Source organism: Lepidochelys kempii, chromosome 1 (genome assembly GCF_965140265.1).
Source record: "Lepidochelys kempii isolate rLepKem1 chromosome 1, rLepKem1.hap2, whole genome shotgun sequence".
Taxonomy (NCBI): Eukaryota; Metazoa; Chordata; order Testudines; family Cheloniidae; genus Lepidochelys; species Lepidochelys kempii.
This window is the reverse complement of record NC_133256.1, coordinates 222,649,412-222,671,217: the sequence shown is the minus strand read 5'-3', so window position 1 is coordinate 222,671,217 and position 21,806 is coordinate 222,649,412. Positions and strand designations below refer to the sequence as shown.

General features: G+C 40.8%; 1 protein-coding gene across 1 annotated transcript in view; it reads right to left on the bottom strand.

Annotated features, from left to right (window-relative positions):
• Positions 1 to 21,806, bottom strand: part of LOC140907760 (potassium voltage-gated channel subfamily KQT member 1-like) — a 744,155-nt gene that overhangs the window by 272,114 nt on the left and 450,235 nt on the right. Inside the window, exon 19 of the mRNA XM_073334512.1 lies at positions 15,923 to 15,984. Within this exon, the coding sequence (XP_073190613.1) occupies positions 15,923 to 15,984 (62 nt within the window). The remainder of the gene's footprint in view (positions 1 to 15,922; positions 15,985 to 21,806) is intronic.

The window sequence follows — 21,806 nt, the reverse complement described above, 5'->3', positions numbered from 1 at the left end:
AGGCTGCAGCCACTAGGTACCTTGACATTTAGTAATACAATAAACATTAATATGCAGCTTTATGCTAAGGGATTTTAAAAGAAGGTTGAGTAAGAATATGGGCTGCTGCTTCGTTCTACATTGAATATAATCAGGGTGGCCTATGAGCAAGGGATTACACTAGCCCAACCTTGAAAAGAAAAGTATTTAAATGTACATCTTTTTAGTTAAGCAAAAAGTACCAGCCTGAAAATACTCTGGTGATGATAAAATGTGTTTCAGTTTAAAAAAATTATTTTTTTTAAACTTCATTCACTAATCTAAAGACACTATAATGCCCGAGCTTTTTACTGGAGAGTTTTTATACATATACTACATATGCAGGATCACCAATCACAAGTCAGGCCCCAAAATATCATGAGATTTGCTTAAAAAAATCAAGAGTGTTTTTTTAACAGTATCATTCTGGGTTCATTTTATTTACCTTCTGGTTTTTGAGCCTTTAGTGGTCAAGTTTTCTTTCTTGTCTGCACAACCAGAAGGATTAGAAACTTACTCTTCATTTAAAACAAACAAAACAAAAAGAAAGTAAGAGTCCCAAGAATTTACTTTATTCCAGGAGCTGGGGCTTTAAGGAAACAGTCAAATGTTGCAAGACTTGTGATAAAATCATGAGAGTTGGCAACACTTTTATGACAGATTTCAGAGTTGCAGCCGTGTTAGTCTGTATCTGTAAAAAGAAAAGGAGTACTTGTGGCACCTTAGAGACTAACAAATTTATTAGAGGATAAGCTCTCGTGAGCTATAGCTCACCTCACGAAAGCTTATCCTCTAATAAATATGTCAGTCTCTAAGGTGCCACAAGTACTCCTTTTCTTTCAACACTTTTATATGTGCAGTCATTCTTTGTGTGAAATGTTCAGCACCTCAAATCAATAGTTCATTACAGGGGCAACTACAGAAGAGATGTAGACAAGAACGTAGTCACCCCACACTGGATGTTGCCAGGGCCAACAGCCCTTCTCTTGAAAAAGGGGACATGGGATCTTTAATTACCATCCCTGTTGAAGAACTGTGTTCTTTCTCTCTTCAGAAAGATGACACCTCACCCATCAGACCATCTGCTATCTCTGTGCTGGAGGAGCTACAAGAAAAATTATCTTCTCCTTCAAGACTTCTCTATGGTATAGCATTATAATATACCTCTGCAATTTATTCTGTTATTTATATGAAAACATACAGGAGAGACATAGAAAAAGATCAGGTCATTTGTATTTCAGAGTAGGAGGACAGAAATTTTGCTTGATCCTTATCAAAGGCCAGAGCATTGTCACCTTGTTATTCCCACTTCAATATATGTACACGCCCCTCCACCCTCACACCATCTCACTAATCAGGCTGTGAGCTACAGCTTACTGGTATAGAAGAGGACATGGCATGACTTGCTATAGACCCCATCAATGTCACTTATTAAGTAGCCCAGAAGCATGACCAATCTATAGAAATGATATAGTGCTCTCCCCCTGCCTCAACACTGGAGATATATGAAAGAGACATTACAAATGCTAAACTACTATACTTTTGTTGCAAACACAAAAATGAGCCCAATTTTCTAGAATGTTTTTTGGCAAGATACACAATTTTTTTTTTCAATCAAAACCAGGCCAATGACCGAGTTAAAATGGAAGAAAGCGGGCCCAGTTTTTGAACAGAGATAGCTATGACAATAAACAGAAGTGAACATTTGTGAATGAAGGAAAATGTAGGGCATATGAAACTGCACAAGTCACAATGACAACATTTTTCACATCAAATTCCACAGCACAAAAATTGTGGGTTTCTCCTCACAGTTCTACAACCAGCACTGACAACCCCATCTGCTAAAAATCACGTCAGAGATTAAAAAAAAAAAATTATTAGATTTGTTTTTAAAAATAACGAGACTAAAAAAAATAATACATTTGGGGTTCTTTTTATTTGCTTGCTGTTTTTTGAGACTTTAGGGTTCAAGCATTTTTCCTGCAAGGAGGGATGGAAACCTACTATTTTATGGATTCTCATACAATTACATGTCCCCAGGAGCCAGATCTTTAAGAAAAACACAGACTCTTGTGAGATTTGTGAAAAAGTTCTGAGAATTGACACACCGTACTTTCTACCCCTAAAAAGATGAGCAGATTATCAGCCAGATTCTGACCCAGGAAGGCACTGGGAATGAGAGATCTGACCAGATATTTAACCTTATCTTAAAAAGAGGTAGTAGAGAGCACTGCCCCTGAACCAGCCCATATTTTTCATGGGATCTTTTAGGAAACCTACTTTTTTTGCTTTATGCACTCACTTACAGACAAAGGTTTTACAATGCTATCCTCTTCACTTCCAGAGAAATCAGACCATTTTAATGTCATTTCCAATGTCTTATTTTTGTCAATACATTGTCACAAGAGAAAATGCTACAGGACTTGCAGCATTCGCAATTGTAGGTTTTGGAAATGCCAGAACTCTAACCACTGGTTTGTTCCATAGGGTGTATTTTAATGATGGGCTACAGGTCTGTTAAGCAAACAAAAGGATGCCAGTTCAGTACTTCATACTGTATCTTAAACACTAACCCATCCAGTCAGCACATTTTTAGAGGGGGATTACTTCATCTACATGATACAAGGCCATTGTCTGTGAAGTATGCTAGACCCACAGGACAAACAGCAGGACACGGCAGTTTCCTATTGAACCATCAGATTACAGTTACCATTTTGTGGCAAGGCAGCATGTTAAAACTTTACAAATTCAAATCCAGCTGCAGACACTCTGCTCCTCAGGCCTTGGCTACACTTGTGCATTAAAGTGCAATAAAGCCACCAAGAGCGCTTTACCTTACTACCCCTCCACACTGGCAAAGCACGTAGAGCGCTCTGACTCCACGGCTGGAGCACTCCTGGTACTCCACCTCCCCGAGAGGAATAACATTTGTTGAGCTCTCACTGGAGCGCAATGGCACCAGTGTGGACACCTAATGCGCTCTGACTGGCCTCCGGATGTGTCCCACAATGCCTGTTCTCGTCACTGTGGTCATCACTTTTGAACTCTGCTGCCCTGTCCTCGGGTGACCAACCGTTAGACCCGCCCTTTCAATCCCCTGGGAATTTTGAAAATCCCCTTCCTGTTTGCTCAGCCAGGTGTGGAGTGCTCTCAGCAAATCTTTCCAGGTGACCATGCCTCCACGCGCCAGGCGATCCCCAGTATGGAGCAATGGCGGGGTGCTGGACCACATCAGTGTTTGGGGGGAGGAAGCTGTCCAGTCCCAGCTGCGCTCCAACCGCAGGAATTATGATACCTTCGGGCACATATCAAGGGCCATGATGGAAAGGGGCCATGACCGGGACGCCGTGCAGTGCAGGGTTAAAGTAAAGGAGCTGCGGAATGCCTACCACAAAGCCCGCGAGGCAAACAGCTGCTCTGTTGCTGCCCCCGCGACCTGCTGTTTCTACAAAGAGCTGAATGCAATACTTGGGGGCGACCCCACCTCCACTCCAATGACCACCATGGACACTTCCGAGCCCAGCACAGCAAAGGGGGAGGAGGAGGAGGAAAATGCGAGCGAGGGTGCTGAGGCGGGGGGAGACACGCCGGAATCCCTAGAAGCATGCAGCCAGGAGCTCTTCTCGAGCCAGGAGGAAGGCAGCCAGTTATGGCATCCGGTGCTTGGGGAAGGACAAACACCAGAGGAGGTTCCCGGTAAGCAGCTTTTTTTTTCAGGAAGGAAGTTCTTTGGTGCGAGCTCTTTGGGAGAGGAGGGTTAGGGCTGCATGCATGCCTAGATGCAGAATAGCGCATTGATGTGGTCTACCACTTCACGGTAATCGGCATCAGTGATCTCTTAAAAAGTCTCAGACAGAATGTGGGCAACGTGCCTGCGCAGGTTTATTGGGAGAGCCAGCGTGGTTCTTGTGCCAGTCAGGCTAACGTGTCCCTGCCACTGTGCCACGAGGGGCGGGGAGTCCATTGCTGCACACAGGCAAGCTGTGTATGGGCCAGAGCGGAAGCCGCAATGTAGCAGAAGACCCTCTCTTGCTTCCCCGGTCACCCTCAGCAGTGAGATATCTTCCAGGACGATTTCCTGTGGAGAATGTTGTGACAGTGTTCAGCGTAGGTTTCCCCTGCAGCTGTTGGCTCTCCCCAAGGCACAGAATCTCAGTGGATAGTACATCCAGGAAACAATCAGTCCCCTTGGACCCTGTGCTTATTCACCATTTCTGGGGCTCCCGTGGGTTATGTGCGCTCGCTTTGGGACAGGCAAAGTATGATTTTGTATGGTCTGTGATTGCCCTCCTTAAGTGCGGGGGAATCATTGCTCTGTCTGGTGTGTACAATGCTTCCTCTGTTAAGTGTTGCATTTTGCCTGTGTAGGTGCAACCTTGAGATCTCAGCTGCCAGTGTTATCACCGGCCGACAGACTGAGAGCACTCAGGAAGAGGCCCCGTAAAAGCAAAGAAGACATGTTGCAGGAAGTGATGCAGCAGTCTGTGGAAGAGAATCAAAAGGCACAGAAGTGGAGGGAGAGCGAAAGGAGGATCCGCCAGAAGAATGAGGAGCGCCGGCACGAAAGGGCGGTGCTCCGGCAGCAAAGCACGGATCGGCTGATTAGCATAATGGACTCTCTCCAGGTGCTCATCACCATGCAGGCGAAGCACTATCGCTCTCGCCCCCCCTGCAGCCCTTGTCCCCAAACTCTTTCCCTTGTGCCCCCATGTCCCGTCCAACACACTTTCCCCAACATCTGGGTTCTTACCGCCCCCAGCTGCCTCCTACACCTCTAGCTTCACCATCCACCCACGAAAACTACGACCCTTATGCACTGCACTCAACATGCTTTACAGCCATCCTGAAGTGCAGCCCTCAGTGCACAGCACTCCAGACGGGATTCCAGAGTATGAAATCAGGACATACGCAAGTCTGTGAGTGAACCAGTCCCCACCCCACCCATTTGCCATTGTGGTATTGCTGTGTTACTTTGTTTTTATTTCAGTAAATGAATTTTGAAAACATACTTTATTAGTGCATAAAGCAAAATATACTTTAGCCCAGGAAAGCAACGAGCACTTCAATTCAGTGTACCAAACACAGCCACTGCACTTAACTCCCATGCAGAGCAACAGACATTACTAGTGGCTTTCAGCCTCAAATTGCTCCCTAATCCTTGCAGCCCCACACTGGGCCCCTCTAATAGCCCTGCTCTCTGGCTGTGCAAATTCAGCCTCCAGATGTTGAACCTCTGAGGCCCATGCCTGAGTGAAGCTTTCACCCTTCCCTTCACAAATATTATGGAGGGTACAACACGCGGCTATAACCGCGGGGATGCTGGCTTTGGCCAAGTCCAGCTTCCCATAAAGAGAGTCCAGCGGCCCTTCAAATGGCCAAAAGCACACTCCACAGTCATGCGGCACCGGCTCAGCCTGTAGTTGAACCACTCCTGGCTGCTGTCCAGGCTCCATGTGTAGGGTTTCATGAGCCACAGCATTAAAGGGTAAGCGGGGTCTCCAAGGATCACAATGGGCATTTCCACTTCCCCTCCGGTGATCCTCTGGTCTGGGAAAAAAGTCCCGGCTTGCAGCTTCCTGAACAGGCCGGTGTTCCGAAAGATGCGTGAGTGATGAACCTTTCCGAGCCAGCCTGTGTTAATGTCAATGAAACGCCCACAGTGATCCACAAGCGCCTGAGAACCATGGAGAAATACCCCTTTCTGTTAACATACTCGGACGCTAGGTGGTCTGGTGCCAGAATAGGAATATGTGTCCTATCTATCGCCCCTACACAGTTAGGGAAACCCATTTGTGCAAAGCCAGCCACCATGTCATGCACATTACCCGGAGTCACGGTTCTTCTGAGCAGGATGCGATTAATGGCCCTGCAAACTTGCATCAACACGATTCCAACGTTTGACTTTCCCATTCCAAACTGGTTAGTGACCGATGGTAGCTGTCTGGAGTTGCCAGCTTCCAGATGTGTCTATCCTCAGCACCCTTGTCCGGGTGAGAAGTGCTATTATCCCTGTTTTACACATGGGGATCTGAGGCACAGATAGACCATGTGACTTGTGACTAGGAAGGCTGTGGCAAAGCAAGGAATTTGAATCCAGGTTTCTCAAGTCTGAGGTCAGTGGCCTAACCGTTGGGCCAGCCTTCCTCACTTTCAGTCCTTACAACAGCATCATTATTCCATGTAAGTGCAATTTAATGTGTGGTAAGATATTAACTGAGAATGACAAAAACCATCTGAGTATGGGTTAAATCACGATGTGCAGGATAATACTTACTGAATATGCTTTATTAGGTATTGTGGTATTGCCAAGGGGTCCAATCAAGGATCAGGGCCCTATTGTACTAGGTGCTAGACAACAAATGAAAAGGTGCATAATGTATCCTATGCTACCTCATCCCTTAGTCCTCAGGCTGCTAAATGTTTAACAGACATGTTGAATAACACAGGGAAGACTAGTACCTCCCAGCCCACAGTACCTTAGAAATGACTTCTAACAGAAAAAAACCCCACCATGATTATGTTATTTGGCAGTAGAAACAAAATTATATTATTGAGAATATACTGTATATATATAATATACAATATATACATAATGATTTACTCTCTTTCTGTGTCACCATTTTGTCCCACTTGCGTGACTCAAAATAATGTGTCTCAAACCGTATTACAGTGGAGAATACTGGGGACTGTTTTTCTAGGCTTCTTCACAACATTTTACCTTTTTGCCTCCCTCACCCCAGATGCCATAACATGAACATATAAGAACATGGAGATTAATTCTTAAACTCGGTGACCATTTCCCACCCAAGGTACCATATACACTTGGGAGTGGACCATCACAGAACTCCTGTTCAAAACTCTTTTTATAAGGTTAAGTAATTTTCTAACATGTACTGCAGAACCATATTTCCTGTACTGTTTGTTACAATGTATCTATGCAGTTACAATTAATAATAATAAAATCCATTACAGACATTCAGGGACTAATTCCAAAAACATACACCCTAAAATGTACTTGCATAAAAGCATGAATTCAACCGCAAGTACAAATAACTATTAGTTTGATTAAAATGTGGATTTTGCAATTATATTTCTTGCAGATGGTACGAGAGGCCAATGCTTTAAAAATCTGGCCTTCAAATAAATAAGCAAGCGCTGTCATTTTAATTACTGATCCTGAAAGTGCTCTGTGCAGAGAGGCCACATAATTTTGAAAGGAGTTCTATGGGTGGAGCTAGAGCTGTGCAGGAACCAGAGTTTTTTGTTCAGGAAAGAGTTCTGTGTTTTCAAAATGTCTTCTATTCCACAACAAGGGGTGGAATCAAAATTTCCTGCAAACCAAAATAAATAAAATAAACAAACAAACAAATAAATTCATTTTGGTTCAATCAAAACATTTCTCCTGGACAAAATCAAACCATTTCATTCTGATTTCAGCTTTCAAAAAGGGTTTCAAAATGGAAAATTGAAACGTATATTCAATTTTTGTTTCAGAATGATTTGTTTCATTTGTGACATGTTTCCGCTAATCATTTAACTTTTGATGAACTGGCACTTTCTTATGGAAAAACATCCTTTTGGAACAATTCCAACCAGTTTTAGGATGCAAGCCTAAATAATTACGAATTACTTAAAATTAATATTTTTGGAAATAATTTTGTGAATTAAATTACTTAATAATAATATATAATAATTTGAGATGGTGAAGAATTTTGGGGATTTTTTTTTTGAAAATGCCAGTTTATCAAAATTGAAACTGCTTGTGGGACGGGATTAGTTTCAACAAATTTCCAATTTTAAATAAATTTTGAAAGTAAGTTTCAAAATTGTCAAAAGGGGACATTTTAAACATTTTCTGAACCAAAAAAGTGCCATTTTTTAGGCTGAAACAACTTTTCCTTTTGAAATAAGTAAATTTATAGTAAAAATGAAAAAAAATATAAAAAAATTGAAATCTAAATGAGACATTAAAAATTATTTAAACAAAATATTTCAATTGACCTCCTCTGAATTTTCTTGTCTCTTGGGATATTTTTGTTCTGCAAAAATGTTCAAGATCTTGACTTTTTCCCTGATTGGAGATGGGAATTTTTTTTGAAACCTCAAAAATTCTCATGGGATGGGAAAATGATTTTCCGTCCGGCTCTAGTAACAACAATAGTATTAAATAAGTAGCAGCAATGGTGGTGTAGAGCTGCACTGCCTCATTGGAAACCCTGCGTCTCAAGGTATGTCTGCACCGGACCTGGAGGTGCAATTTCCCAGTCAAGTAGATACACCTGCGCTAGCCTTGATTGAGCTAGTGTGCTAAAAATAGAGTCAGAGCTTATGGCTGGAAGGGACCACCGGATCATCTAGTCTGACCTCCTGTATATCACAGGCCACCAATACCACCCAGCACCCGCTCACTAAACCCATGGCAGCGTAGTTGTAGTGGCATAGGTGGTGGGAGGGACTAGTCAACCTGATTGCATGCCTTGGGTTTCAGATGGGAGCACTGGGGTAGCCAGCCAGCCCCTCCCACTGCTCCTACTGCCATGTCTACATAGCTATTTTATCCATGCTATCAGCAAAGTACACCTCTCCAGTTCACAGAGTAGACTTGCCCTCTGCTTCTTGGAGCTCTCCAGTTGTGATGGGGGAGAGCATTCTGCTACAGCTGGAAGCAGTGCAGCATGCTCCCCCCAAGAACTAAGTCAGCAGAACTGTCAGACAACAGTAGGGAGCTAGTGTCAGAATTGTGGTTCCAACTACCTCTAATGCACCTTGTACTTGTACATAGGGATGAAATTCTGGCTGGCTCGTATGTGGGCTTCATAAGGGCAGAGTAGGGTTCTTAGTCCATGTTAGGGCTAGTTACAATCTGACCCTTAGCATTTGATTAAAAGTACTTGATTGCTATCACAATCAATTACTACAGACAGTGTGTAGAATGCTGAACGATTATCACTACCACCAGTAGCTTTTATCAGTAATTTTATGTTAGCTGTAAGAAATTTGGGCTTTATTTGGGTGTACACTTGAGCACATTCAGCATAACTGGTAACATACATAGAAGACCATGGCTGGAATGGCAGAGAGTGCTACAAACCAGGACTGGGACAGAGACAGAGTTGTTGGGGAGGTGGGGGTTTGCTAAGCCTGCATTGTATTTTGCATGATTATATATTTAAAATATCACTTTCAGAAGCATCAAATTTGCTCAACAACTATATTGAAATATGAAGAAATCAAACTTTGTAAAATTTTCCAAGGTTAGTCTGTAAGACAGTAGGCTCTCCAATAGGTTAATCAGTTCAGACCCTTTGATATGGATTAGAATTAGATATCCTAAAAAAACATTGCACAGGAAAGATTCCATTCCCCCAGGGCTCCATTATTTATAAACAGATCTAAAACCATTTAATTATTTCTATCTTTCACAATGTTTATTGTAATTTTGTGCAATTTTGTCAATGACAGTTAATATGGAACATATCTTCTTCAGGTACATCTCACTGATTTCCACTAATGAAAGGTACATTTATCTTACTTAGTAAGCACAGCGTTTTCAGCTATCAGTTTGATGACCTAAGCAAGTGCATACTGTGTAAGTCCCCATTTTATGCCGCAGGACATCATGAACAAGATTAATAGGTTTTTTGAAGAAAAAAAGGTTCCACTGAAACAATTTCAGCCAAGATAGCAGAAAAGCAATTAAATTATACTGTCTGTCTAATCACAGCAATCTTTGAGACTGCTGTAAATGGGATCAAACTAATTATGCCTGGACCTTAATCAACAGACAATACAGCCACAGGGGAACAGACACAATGATTTGCATGCTCATTTATAGGACTCCTAAATTATTTAACATTTGATTTATAGTGCTCAATGTTGTTCTGATAAACATTCACAATGTCAAATCCTTCCCTTCACCCTCCTTTAAAAAAAAAATGGGCCTGATCCAAATCCGAAGGACAGACTTCCACTGACTTCACTACGCTTTGGATTAGACCTATGATTCTCAAAACTAGCAGTGAAGATTCCATTCCTGTCCAATTTTCATGATAGAACTCAAAAAGAGCTCATGTGCTTCCCTGCTGATGTTTATTTTGCGGGGAATCTTCATGGAGATGCATATTACTGTGATGTAGAAAGGATACCTCACACTGATCCATAAACAAGGCTCAATAACAGGAACCTCAAGGGAAGGATTTAAGTTTGATTAGTTCAACTATACACTCTAAAATATTATGTATGTATATTCCTTCCTTTTGCTTGAAAATACTTATCAAAGTAAACTTTTACCTTTGTCCCTACTTTCAAACATTTGTTGTCAGGGTCAGAAATGTTTCACACGCAGCTTGACATTGTTCTCTCTCTAAACTTGTTTATTGGCTAATCTGGGCCAAATTCTTCTTTGTTACCCTATTATAAATATGAAATATGTCCTCTGAAGTCAATACAAAGTTATCTTGGATTTACACTAGTTTAATAAAGTGATATTTATTCCCATAAATCTTTTGAGGGTATAAAAACAGCAAAACTTTCTTAATCAAAAAGTTTCAAACTAACAAAATTCTCTTAAAGGAACTATAGTTAGACTTCATGTCCTACATGGTGTTCAGCAATCTCAGAAAACAAATGAATTAAAACACTCAGATGTTTTAATCCTATGCACAGAATTAATTTTGTCGTGGGTTATATTTTTGCCATGGTCTACTATAGGGAATGGGCAAACAAAGTTTATCAGTGAATGTTTCTGAAACGTTTTTGAGCTATCAGAAATAAGGTTAGGCTGCCACAATGATTTCTGCACTAAGTAAATTAGAAAAGCCGGACATTTAAATATTGCTGAGGATCCAGTTTATCAAATCAGCATGAGTTAGAGCTCAGGTTAAAGTTCTGTCCTTAACCTGTCTGGTGGGGTTTAAGTACTAGAGCAGTGGAAAACCAATTCACACATACCACCAGGATGCCTGCAATACTTTTGTAGAGTGGAGTGAAAACAGAATTCTGTTCAGCCTTAATACTGAACGTTTGGAGTATCATTCTGTTTTTGCTTATATCCTATGCAAACCCAATTAATTGAGTGGGGTTTGATAGGGAATGAGGGCAGAACTGGGAACCTTGTCTTCTTAGGTTTAAATCCTTGTGCCAAATTTACTGTCATTTACATCAGTGTAAATCCAGAATAACTCCACTGAAGTAAACAAGAGCAAAATTTGGCTGATTTCTTTTGATTTCTTTTTCAAATTAGGTACTAGTTTAAAACAATAGTCATATTACTTCATGCTATGAGGACAGTCAATGGATCTACTCTGGATTTACCTTGGTGTAAATAAGAGTAGAATTTGGCCCACTTTAGTGGTATTCTCTTAATACACAGTCACAAAATCTCTCACACTGTCTCCTTGGACCAAGTCTGGCATATGCTGAGACTATGTATAGACAATATTACTCATTCTCCATTCGAGATCTAACAGCACAATGTGGGTATGTTTAACTGCATTAATTGTGGACACACACATCATCATCATCAGCCTAACTGTTTAAGTTATTTTGGTTTCTTTGAAATACCAAAACCAAACACCACATATTACAAATCAGTTGTCTAAAAAGTTTCATCATAAAACGTGAATCAATGTTTAAGCAACAAGGGTGGAAAAAAACAAAACAAAACAAACAAAAACAACCAGCCAAACCACAACCCCAAAAACAACAAACAAAAAACCCCGCCCCGACTTAACTCCACAATTGTCCTTCCCCTCCGAAATCTTACGTTGACAAACTTATTTGGTGGGTTTATTTTTAATATATTCTTGAACCCTCACAAACAGATTTTTTAATTGACTCATTGTACACTAATTTTCAGCCTCAATTTTTTTTTAAACAGCTGAATTATGCCCTTCTTCCTCACCCCATAAATTAAGGGTTTATAATGGAAATGCTCACAGACCTTTAACTACGGTGGTGCTTGCAGACGCCACCATGATAAACAATGTGATGATGACTATTTAATGACTCTTGATGTAATTACAGCAGGAGTCAGATTCACTGAACATCAATCTCGCTATTGTTATCCAAAAGAAGGATGCCCAGAAACCACTCTTCTCAGAGCCCATCGTTTTACTCCCAAGTTTAGAATTATTGTTTAAATTGGTAAAGAGAGAGTTTACCATCACAATCCAACCCCCTCATTTATTTCTTTTGGACCATGCTTTTGTTCTGGCTCACATTACTCAGATGAATAAAGCTTAGATGGGTTCAGCTTTACTGCCCTGCTTTCTCGGAGCATTTCTGCATTTTTTAAATGCTACCAAATGGTTGTTTTTGGCTCCTACCATTGTCACATGTTGTCTGTAAGCATGGAAATAGTTATGGTAATATGGATGTAAATCACAACTGTAAATACCACATAAAGAAGACTGCCATATAATTATAAAAATACCTAATCGATTTCTTTTTCAAAGACAACACAGCTGTCCCTTTTAACCTTCCATTTGCAGATTCTTTTCTCTCCTGTTTTTATTTATAGGTTGCTGGGCAGTTTGACACAGTATATCAAGATTTTTGCTTCTAATTTTTTTGGAGAAAAAGATATAGTACTCATTTCATCATAAAGAGGCATTAGTTTACAATTTTAAAGAGAATCTAATGCCAACTCTAGAACATCAGTTTGGAAATGATCTCCCTTCTAATGCATTTCAAAAGAATCTGTCAATGGTTACATGCTGCAATTTAAAATTAAACCCTGCCATTGAACTAAAGGAAGGGTCGGCCAAATGGCACATATCATTGGGAAAGCAGCCCCATTCTTGTTCTTGTTCACATCTCTGTGTTATGAAAAAGCACCACAATAGGTTATTATGCTGACCACAACAAAATAAACCTTTTATAACCTACTCTGAGAAGAGCAGGTTGAAAAGTGTTCTGGGTAAACTTATACTACACAATATGCCATGTTAATGAAGGAGTAAAGCCTTACATAGCACTAATGTTGCCAGAAGGGTTTTTACATATTGGCTGGAAACTGCCACCATGTGTTTTATCCCTCTCCCACCAGGCTTTGAGTGTTTAAAACTAAGTTATGCAAGTATACGTTAACTCTCCTTCATGTAAACTCACTATTCCATCCTGCACAAACCTGTTCTTATCACACTTCTATTACTGTAAGATTACTTCAGAAGCACTGACAGTGATTAAACCTGAGGTTACAGACAATGTTATTCATGTTAAAGAAAAAGAACCCATTTTTTTGGCTCTTTGGAAGCTTCTTGCACTGCTGTTACTTATTCACCTTTTGGGGGGGGGGGGTCTTTGTCCTAAATTATGTCCTGTACTTGGCAGGTTGAGAAGCTTAAACCAAAACAGTAAGAAACCTTTAAACTAAAGAGACTAAAGTCCATCCTCAGCATCAAAAAATACCTCGTTTCTCTCTGAAACATTGGAAACAGACAATTACTACAGCTCTATGTAGAACAACGCACAACCCTCTGTATGGATGAATTATGTGTAATTCTCTTTTGCACATAAAGGTAAAAGCAATCTACTAGAAAATGCTGGTGGGAAAGACCAGTCTGGAGCAGAAACACGTTAACTGCTCACTGAGACAAAATTTTAATTGGATAAAAAATAAAAATCCATAGCTGCATTTTTATCAGTCTAAACCAATTAGCCTTTGTCCAAAAGTGTGCCGTTTTATCAGATGTGTCACTTGATTGGGAGGCTGCCATGTCTGCCACGGGTGAGTGCATGTTAAAACAATTTCTCTAGGGGGATGGGGTTTATCCCAAAGGTTTCCAAGTTCCAAGGGGCAGGTCATTTTTCATGACCAGCTGGAGCCTCACGTAAGACATGCCCCCACTCCGTTTATTCTGCTGAGAGACTGAAGACTGCTTTGCCCTTCCTGACTCCCAATTGTTTCAAATGTGGGTACACAGTACTTACCATAGGGAAAACCATTTAAAACAAGAATTGGTGTGATATGGGAAAATGGTTGAGGGGAAGTAGTTTGACAGCAGGATGTGGTAGTTTCTATTGTCCCATGAAAACAGGGATATCTGGGAAGCCTAACTTTGTTCCTACTATGTAAACATACATATTTTAGCCTTGTGTGCAAAAAAGATGCAAACATACTCACTCATTTAAAAAAAAAGCAAACAAGAAAGGTTTGTCTTTTTTTGCATACCATAGTTACCTTCTTGATATACGACGGATGTCATGAACAACGAATGAAAGTTAAGTTGTACCGAAAAAAGCAAACAATTTAGCTTTCATTGTGGGGCAGACCTCACTGCTTGCCTTTATTTTGTATTTGTAGTTTGTTCTGACCACATAAAGGAAGCTGGAAACACTGCATACATTTTGCAGGTTCACCTAATAAATTATCTTCATACGTTTTTATTCCCTTCATTGTTCTGAAGAAAATAAATATAGAGATAGAAATCAGCAGTTCCAGTACAACATGTGGAAAGTTAAAATGCTATGCTAGAATCAATCAATCAATCAATCAGAAAAGCAGTTAGGCCTTGCCCAAACCCCAGTTGAAACTGAGCTCGCAACAACAATATTTAAATCTTATTTATATATGATCAATGTTAATATGGCTTTATCATGGATTTTTGAGCTAGTTTAGATGCTGTTCCAAGAACTCTGCAAAATAGGTTCCAAAATAAACCCATGCAATAGATGGGCAATACATGCTCATAGTGGGCATTTAAAATGATAATGTAAATCCCTCATTATTTTACCGCCTTGAAACTTTTATGTTGATGCAAAGTGGATGAAAATAAAAGCCTTTGGGAAACTGCTAGAATTTGCTTGCATATGTTTAAGCTACAAGAACAAGATCTGTAAAGCTGATTATTCAATATAGCAAGTTATTGACTGGGAGAACTTCCCATGATATTCCATCTGTTACACCATTCTACCTCTTCCAGCCAGCTACCACTGAGAATCTCAAATTAAAATTTCTGAAGCCATTGCCAATAAAGCCTTGAGGCTGGACTAGCGGCAGAAGCAGTAATGACACACTGATTTCTCTCCTTCATAACATGGAGGAGTCTGAAGCATACATACTACTAATTTAGTAAAACAATAGCTCTTTGAATTTTTGGAATTATTTCTCACACAAATTGATGGAAGCATTGTCACAGATATCCTTCATATACGATATTTCCAGACCTACTATATATTGTTTCTTTTGACCCTGAAGTAGACTATCATTGGGACACAACCCATTCAGGTCCAAGAAACTAAAATTCTAGGTAAATCAGTTATCCAAGATCACAGCATTGCATATTTTCATGTTATGATAAAGTTCCTTCAACATTAGGTGGCTGGTGGAATTTCACCTTTGTATCATTTCGACATAATTTTTGTAAGGTGCACTGTGGTTTCTTAAGAAGAGCCAAAGCTTCCCCCCCTTCACATAATTAAAAAAAGAAACAACTAAATGAACAACTTGATGGAGATATCCTTGATCACAGACAGGCTTTGTCTCAAATGCTAAAACAAGCTGTAGTGGAGAATGTCTGCTATGATAAAACTGAGATATCAACTGTTGCTATTTACAAATAGTGCTGATAATGGCCTCTCTAGTATCTTTAATATACTAATTCTGGTATGACAGACACCTTGTCACTATGCAGTATTTGTCTACCAGACTTATGCAACCTACCTTTAACATGGAAGTATTACTACTTGAAATCGAGAATCAAGTTTTCCCGGCAGTTAAATGGTTAAAAGTGCTAACAACATAAGCATGTAACTTCATCAAATCCCTTACAAAAATTAGGATATTTTTCTTGATTATGGTGCCCCATAGTTCTAAAGTAAATCATGCAAAGATATTATCTTGCAGTCCTGTAGATCAGATATCATTAGCCAGGGGAAAAAAAAAAAGCTTTCATACACTTACCTTATCCTCTAACCGGATCAGTCTGGCTCCTACAGTATAGTATCCTTTGTCTACCCCTTTTTCTAAAAGAAAAAAATTGTGACAGTCTTCAGACAAAGAATAAGCTGAAACTAAGAAGTATATTTAATTGGATTTAAAGCAAAATAGAAGCTAGTAAAAAGTTAGGGTGATATTGATGACAGGAGTGCAATAAGTAATTTTTATTTCATAGACTGTATGAGTGAAAGAGGGATTGGGTACACATGTAAAATGTGTGTGTACATATATCTATATGTACCACTTACACAATGTGTGTATATTAACTGTATAGTCATGCATACTTTTATATAAGAACACATATTATGTTTTCACATTTATAAATGTGACAGGCAGTATTGTCTACTGGACAAGACACTCACCTGGGCTCTATTCCCAGCTGACCCACTTGTATGACACTGGGCAAGTCATTATATCTCTCTTTGTCCCCATTTCTCTTCCTACCCTTTCTCCGTCTGGCCTGTGTAGGCCCTGATCTTGAACTGAAGGATTGGTACCTAAAAGTGGAAACTGTTCAAAGCAGGGCCTTTCTCTTATGTTTGTATAGTGTCTAACACAGTGGGGCCACCATTCTTGTTTGGGACCTCTAAGCACTACAGTAACAAATCAGAAATAATAATTGTATTATGAGCTGCAAAAAATATTCATAATGGGTAAAAATTTCAATAGCACCTAACATGGATCGGCTAGGTATACAGTAGCCACTGGCGCATCCCCAGAATACAAGACATCCATGCCCCTGCCTGTGTGAGCTCGTCTCCACCCGCTTCACTTCACATGAAGGCGTCTCCCCTGTTTCTATTCCCATCCACACCCCCACCACTGCCCCTGCCCTCCTGCATCCAGTCGATTCCTCTTCCCTCTCCTTTTCAGCGGCCAAAGGCATGTCAGTGCTAAATCGATACTGGACAGGGACAGTACTCCATGAACTAGGACTGTCTGGCTTAAAACCAGACAAATGTCTTCCCCAGCTAGGTATACTTAGTTTTACTTCAGCTCAGTGAGCTGGACTAGATGGTCTCTTGTGGTCCTTTCCAGCCCTAAATTTCCATACTTCAATGAGGTGACTTAGGACCTTAAGTCTGTCATTTTCACCCAATGAACTAAAATGCTTGCTTTCAAATTTATGATTTTTTTTTCACAAAACAAAAGCAAAATTTTGCAAATTTCTGATGGAAAACATGCACACAAACAGTTTGCTATTAGAAATGTGACCTTTGCACACTCATGTTTACATTCCCTTTTCACACGTTGAGCTGGATTGGTTGCTTGAGGTTTGGCCCAGGAGCCACAATCTATTTGGTTGTAATTGCCTGACTGGCTGCGCCAAACGGTTAACCAGAAGCTATGTAGCCCCTTTTTTCTTAGTGTGTGTGGCCACAGCAGGGAGCAGCTCTTGTGCATTGTTCTACTATTGTGTGTTTGGGAGGAGGGATACTTATTGGCCACCCCTCTCCCACAAAAACACGCTGAGATTTTAGGAGGGCAGTGGCCCTGTCTGGCAGCCTTCTCGAGATATTGGATAGGAGAGAAGTTTTATCAAAGAAACTGGGGAGGCAGCTAGCAGGTCACCAATCTTTCCACACAAGTAGACAACACAAATACGGTTGGAGGCATTTTGTGGGCAGAGTGGCCTGGCTGGATCCAGAGATGTGTGCTATTTGGACAATTAATTAATTAAAGAACTCATAAACCTCTGAAACTTGAATTCAAGGTTCCTGGTTTGGCTCATCTCCACCAAAAGTGAAATAATTTGCGGATTTGTTAGATACACAGGAGCATATACATTTAATTGCAAGTATGTAGAATCCTAACATCCCCTAACATGTGTATTAGGACAAATACGCATGTTTTCTAAATCTGTGCTTCACAGACCATTGGGGTGTGGTTGAATAGAAGTGGGGAGATCAGAGCTCTCTATCCCAAATCTTAACTTCCTACCCATCTCAAGTAGGCAAGACCCTATTTACATTTTAAATATCTTTACATAGTAAACACTTTTTGGTAGAACTGCACATGACCATCCTCAAAGGCACAAGTCAACAGACTATAGGAAACTTTACACAGCTTTCAGATGAAATGAAATCCAGAGGCAGAGATGCTATGTGCATTTCTAACATTCAGTAGGGAACTCTAGATTCACAACTTAATCAATAAGTTATACGTAGGACCGGTAAAATGTTTTCCCTCAAAACCTGTTTTTGTATGGAAGAGTCTTTTGCTGAAACAGAAAGTTTATGTCAACACCATATTTTGGTTTTTAATTGAAAAAGTGCAATTTTTGGCAGACAAAATACTGACATTTTTGTGGGTTTTGAGCCCATATTTCTCAGTTTTCACTTGCTGAACCCCCCACAACAATCATTTTTGGGGGTTTCTGCAAAACTCCCCAAAATCTAAAGAAAACGTTTGATCAAAATTAATTAAAAAAATTGTTGAAAATTTTCCTGGGAAAAATAATTTCCTAACCAGCTCTAATTATACAATTCATATATGTACAAGCTATCTAAACAAAAACTAAACAACTTAATAATATTTCTCATTTTAACTACTCCAGTCACTATATAGGAGAGAAAACAAGAAAACAGGAATTGTTTAGACAAACGGTTGGAAAGGAGTGCAGCTATTTTGTGGCATTCCTCTCAAGTGAAGTGAAAGACATGTCATGCAATGCTCAGTCAGCTGTGGCATGGCTTTCACTTTTCTGACATGCATGCTCTGTATCTCACAGAAGGCTGTAATCTTTCCTCCTTCTGGTTAGCCTCCATTTAGTTAGGTATTTCAGCTGTAATTTATAAGTATTGCCCTCTAATAAACGCTGCAGTCTTTTCATAAAAGTAAACTGGGTGTGTAGTCAATCTGGGAAGCCTTGTCGCAGAAGGATGGGCACTAGCTCGAATAACACTGTTCTAATGTATTTAATTTCTATCTTGTTTTTATAGTATTCCTCTACAGTCTTTTCAAAATATAGTATTTCATCCCCCCATTTCTTCTTCTGCATACTAGATTATTTGCCTTTGTAAAGAGTAGGAAAAGGTTGGACAGACAACTGTAAATCGGAAACTTCCTAACTTTTGTGTTTTTTACTTTGTAACTTAAGTAACATTCTTTTAATGTAGGGTTGGTTGCTGGGTGTGCGTGTGTGTGGGTTTTTTTGTTTGTTTTTTTTTTGGTAATATATTGGCTAACCCAGATATTAACACTTTACAAACACACAAAAAAGTTGAGATCATTATGAAGAAGGGAGTATAATTAAATATAATGGGATGAAATTACATAAGGAAAATTTAAGCTAAATATCAGGAAAGACTTCCTGATGCTAGTCAATATCAGACAGTGGAGTAATCTTCCTAAGAACGTGACAGATGCCTATCACTTATTCTATTTAAATTTAGACTAGGTAAAATAATTGTAGATGTAAAATAGGAAGCACCTTTACTATCAGATTGATAGAGAATATCTTTTGAGTCATCCAGTTCAGCTCTAGACTTTATCATTATTATATAACATGCTGCTCCTTGATGTGTTCTTCCTCGAGGGTTGCCAGGCATCTGGTTTTTGACTGGAATGCCCAGTCAAAAAGGGACCCTGGCGACTCCAGTCAGCACTGCTGACTGGGCCATTAAAAGTCTGGTTGGTGGCACAGCAGGGCTAAGGCTCCCTGCCTGCCCTGGCTCCGTGTGGCTCCTGGAAGCGGCAGCATGACTGGCTCCTAGGTGCAGGGGCGTGCCCCAAATGCTGGCTCCACAGCTCCCATTGGCAAGGAACCATGGCCAATGGGAGCTGCAAGGGCAGCACCTGCAGGCAGCGTGCAGAGACCCTTGGCTGCCCGCCCCTAAGCCTAGGATCCAGACATACTGACCACTTCCAGGAGCCACTTGGAACCAGGGTAGGCAGGGAGCCTGCCTTAGCCATGCTACACTGCTGACTGGGAGCCATCTGAGGTAAGTGCCGCCTGGCCGGAGCCTGCATCCCGAACCTCCTCCCACAACCTAGCCTCCTGCCCCAGATGAGAACCCCCTCCCACACTCCTAAATCCCTCCCAGAGCCCACACCCCAACCCTCTGTCCAAGCCCAGAGCCCCCTCCTGCACCCCAAACACCTCCCCCCATCCCCATCCCAGAGCCTACACCCCAGCCAGAGCCTTCACCCCCTACCCAAGCTCTAAGCTCCCTCCCACACTCTGAACCCTTCAGCCCCAGTCTGGAGCCCGCTTCTGCACCCCAAACCCCTCATCTCCAGCCCCACCCCAGAGCCCGCACCTCCAGCCAAAGCACCCCCTCCTGCACCCCAAACCCTCTCACACCCCAGCCCCCTATACTCCCTACCCCAGTCCAAAGCCCACTCCTGCACCCTAAACCCCTCATTTCTGGCCCCACCACAGAGCCTGTACCCCCAGCCAGAGCCCTCACCCCCCTCCCGCACCCCAACCCCCTGCCCTAGCCCAGTGAAAGTGAGTGACGGAGGAAGGGGGGATGGAGTGAGCGGGGGACGGGGCCTCAGAGAAGGGGCAGGGCAGGAGTAGGACCTGGGAAGAGGGCAGGGCAGGGCAAGGGTGTTCGGTTTTGTGCGATTAGAAAGTTGGCAACCCTAAATTCATCCCCCCACACACATACAATACTTGTTTAAAAACAATGTAAGCTAACATTTCCAGAAGTGTTCGCTAACTTGGGGTATCACCTGTTTTTCGTGCACAATTTGAGACACCTTGTTCTTTATTTTCAGAGGTGCAGACCAGTCACAACTCCTACTGATGAAAACCAGGAACAAGAAATCTCAAGTTGGTCATCCAAAAATGGAACAGATAAAATCATTGAAACACTTATGGAACATTTTCTGCAAGGGAATAGTGAATGTCACATCTAAAATGAGGAAGAGAAAAAGAACAAGTGAAATGGGAGAAGATTACTTTTTTTAGTTTACTATTTACTAAAGTACTATGCCATATCACATCAGAACATAATGTACAAGAACGTTAAAATATGTTTGTTTCTTTTATTAGTGAGAAAAAATACTTATGGGTAGTAACTCAGTACGTGAGCTCCTCCAAACTGCCTGAAAACGATTTGAGCTGGAAGTGATCTGCTACATTTTCACAGGATAAGCAATTGGCCTCAATTTTTAACCCCACAAACTATTGCTTTATAAATTATGAAGTTGTTAGAGATTTTTTTCAAATCTATTTTGAAGTATTTTTCTAAAGGTAGAAAAGGGAGAATTTGAGCTGTGTGACCTGTGGAGTAGCCCAGACTGCAAAAGGTACCTCAAAATCTCGGGAAAATATATCAAGCCCAGCACACTACTGTGGGTCACTAGGAGCGAAATGGACTAATAGAAGACACCACACTGTTCTGTCTTCTTTAAAGCAATTAAAAGTCCATGCAGGTAGACTGCTGTACCCATAAAAAATTATTCTTTTACATCTGGGATCTCTAAAATAATAGATAAGAAAATTATCTAGGGCTTAGTGATTAGATCATTTTGGTCATAATTTAAATAATCTTGACCCCTTCTTCAACTGAGATGCAGAACAGAAGTACACTGGATTTTGTTACATAGCTACGTTGTATTTCTGCACCTTCTCCAGAATGTGCGGATGCCAGTATTTGGCCACGAAGTCATAACAATGTTTATAAAATAACTATGGGAGTAATTTAATATGAAATACTGTAAGTATCCTTAGTAATTATTTAAAGGTGGTGAAATTTGACCGTGTGTGGAGGGCCAAGCTAAGTGGTGAATAGGCTCCCATCTAGCTTTGAAAATGGGACTTACGTGGTGCAAGGGAACTAATTTCACCCAGAAGTGAAAAACAGATTCAGAGGCAAGAAGGAGAACAGCCTGCATC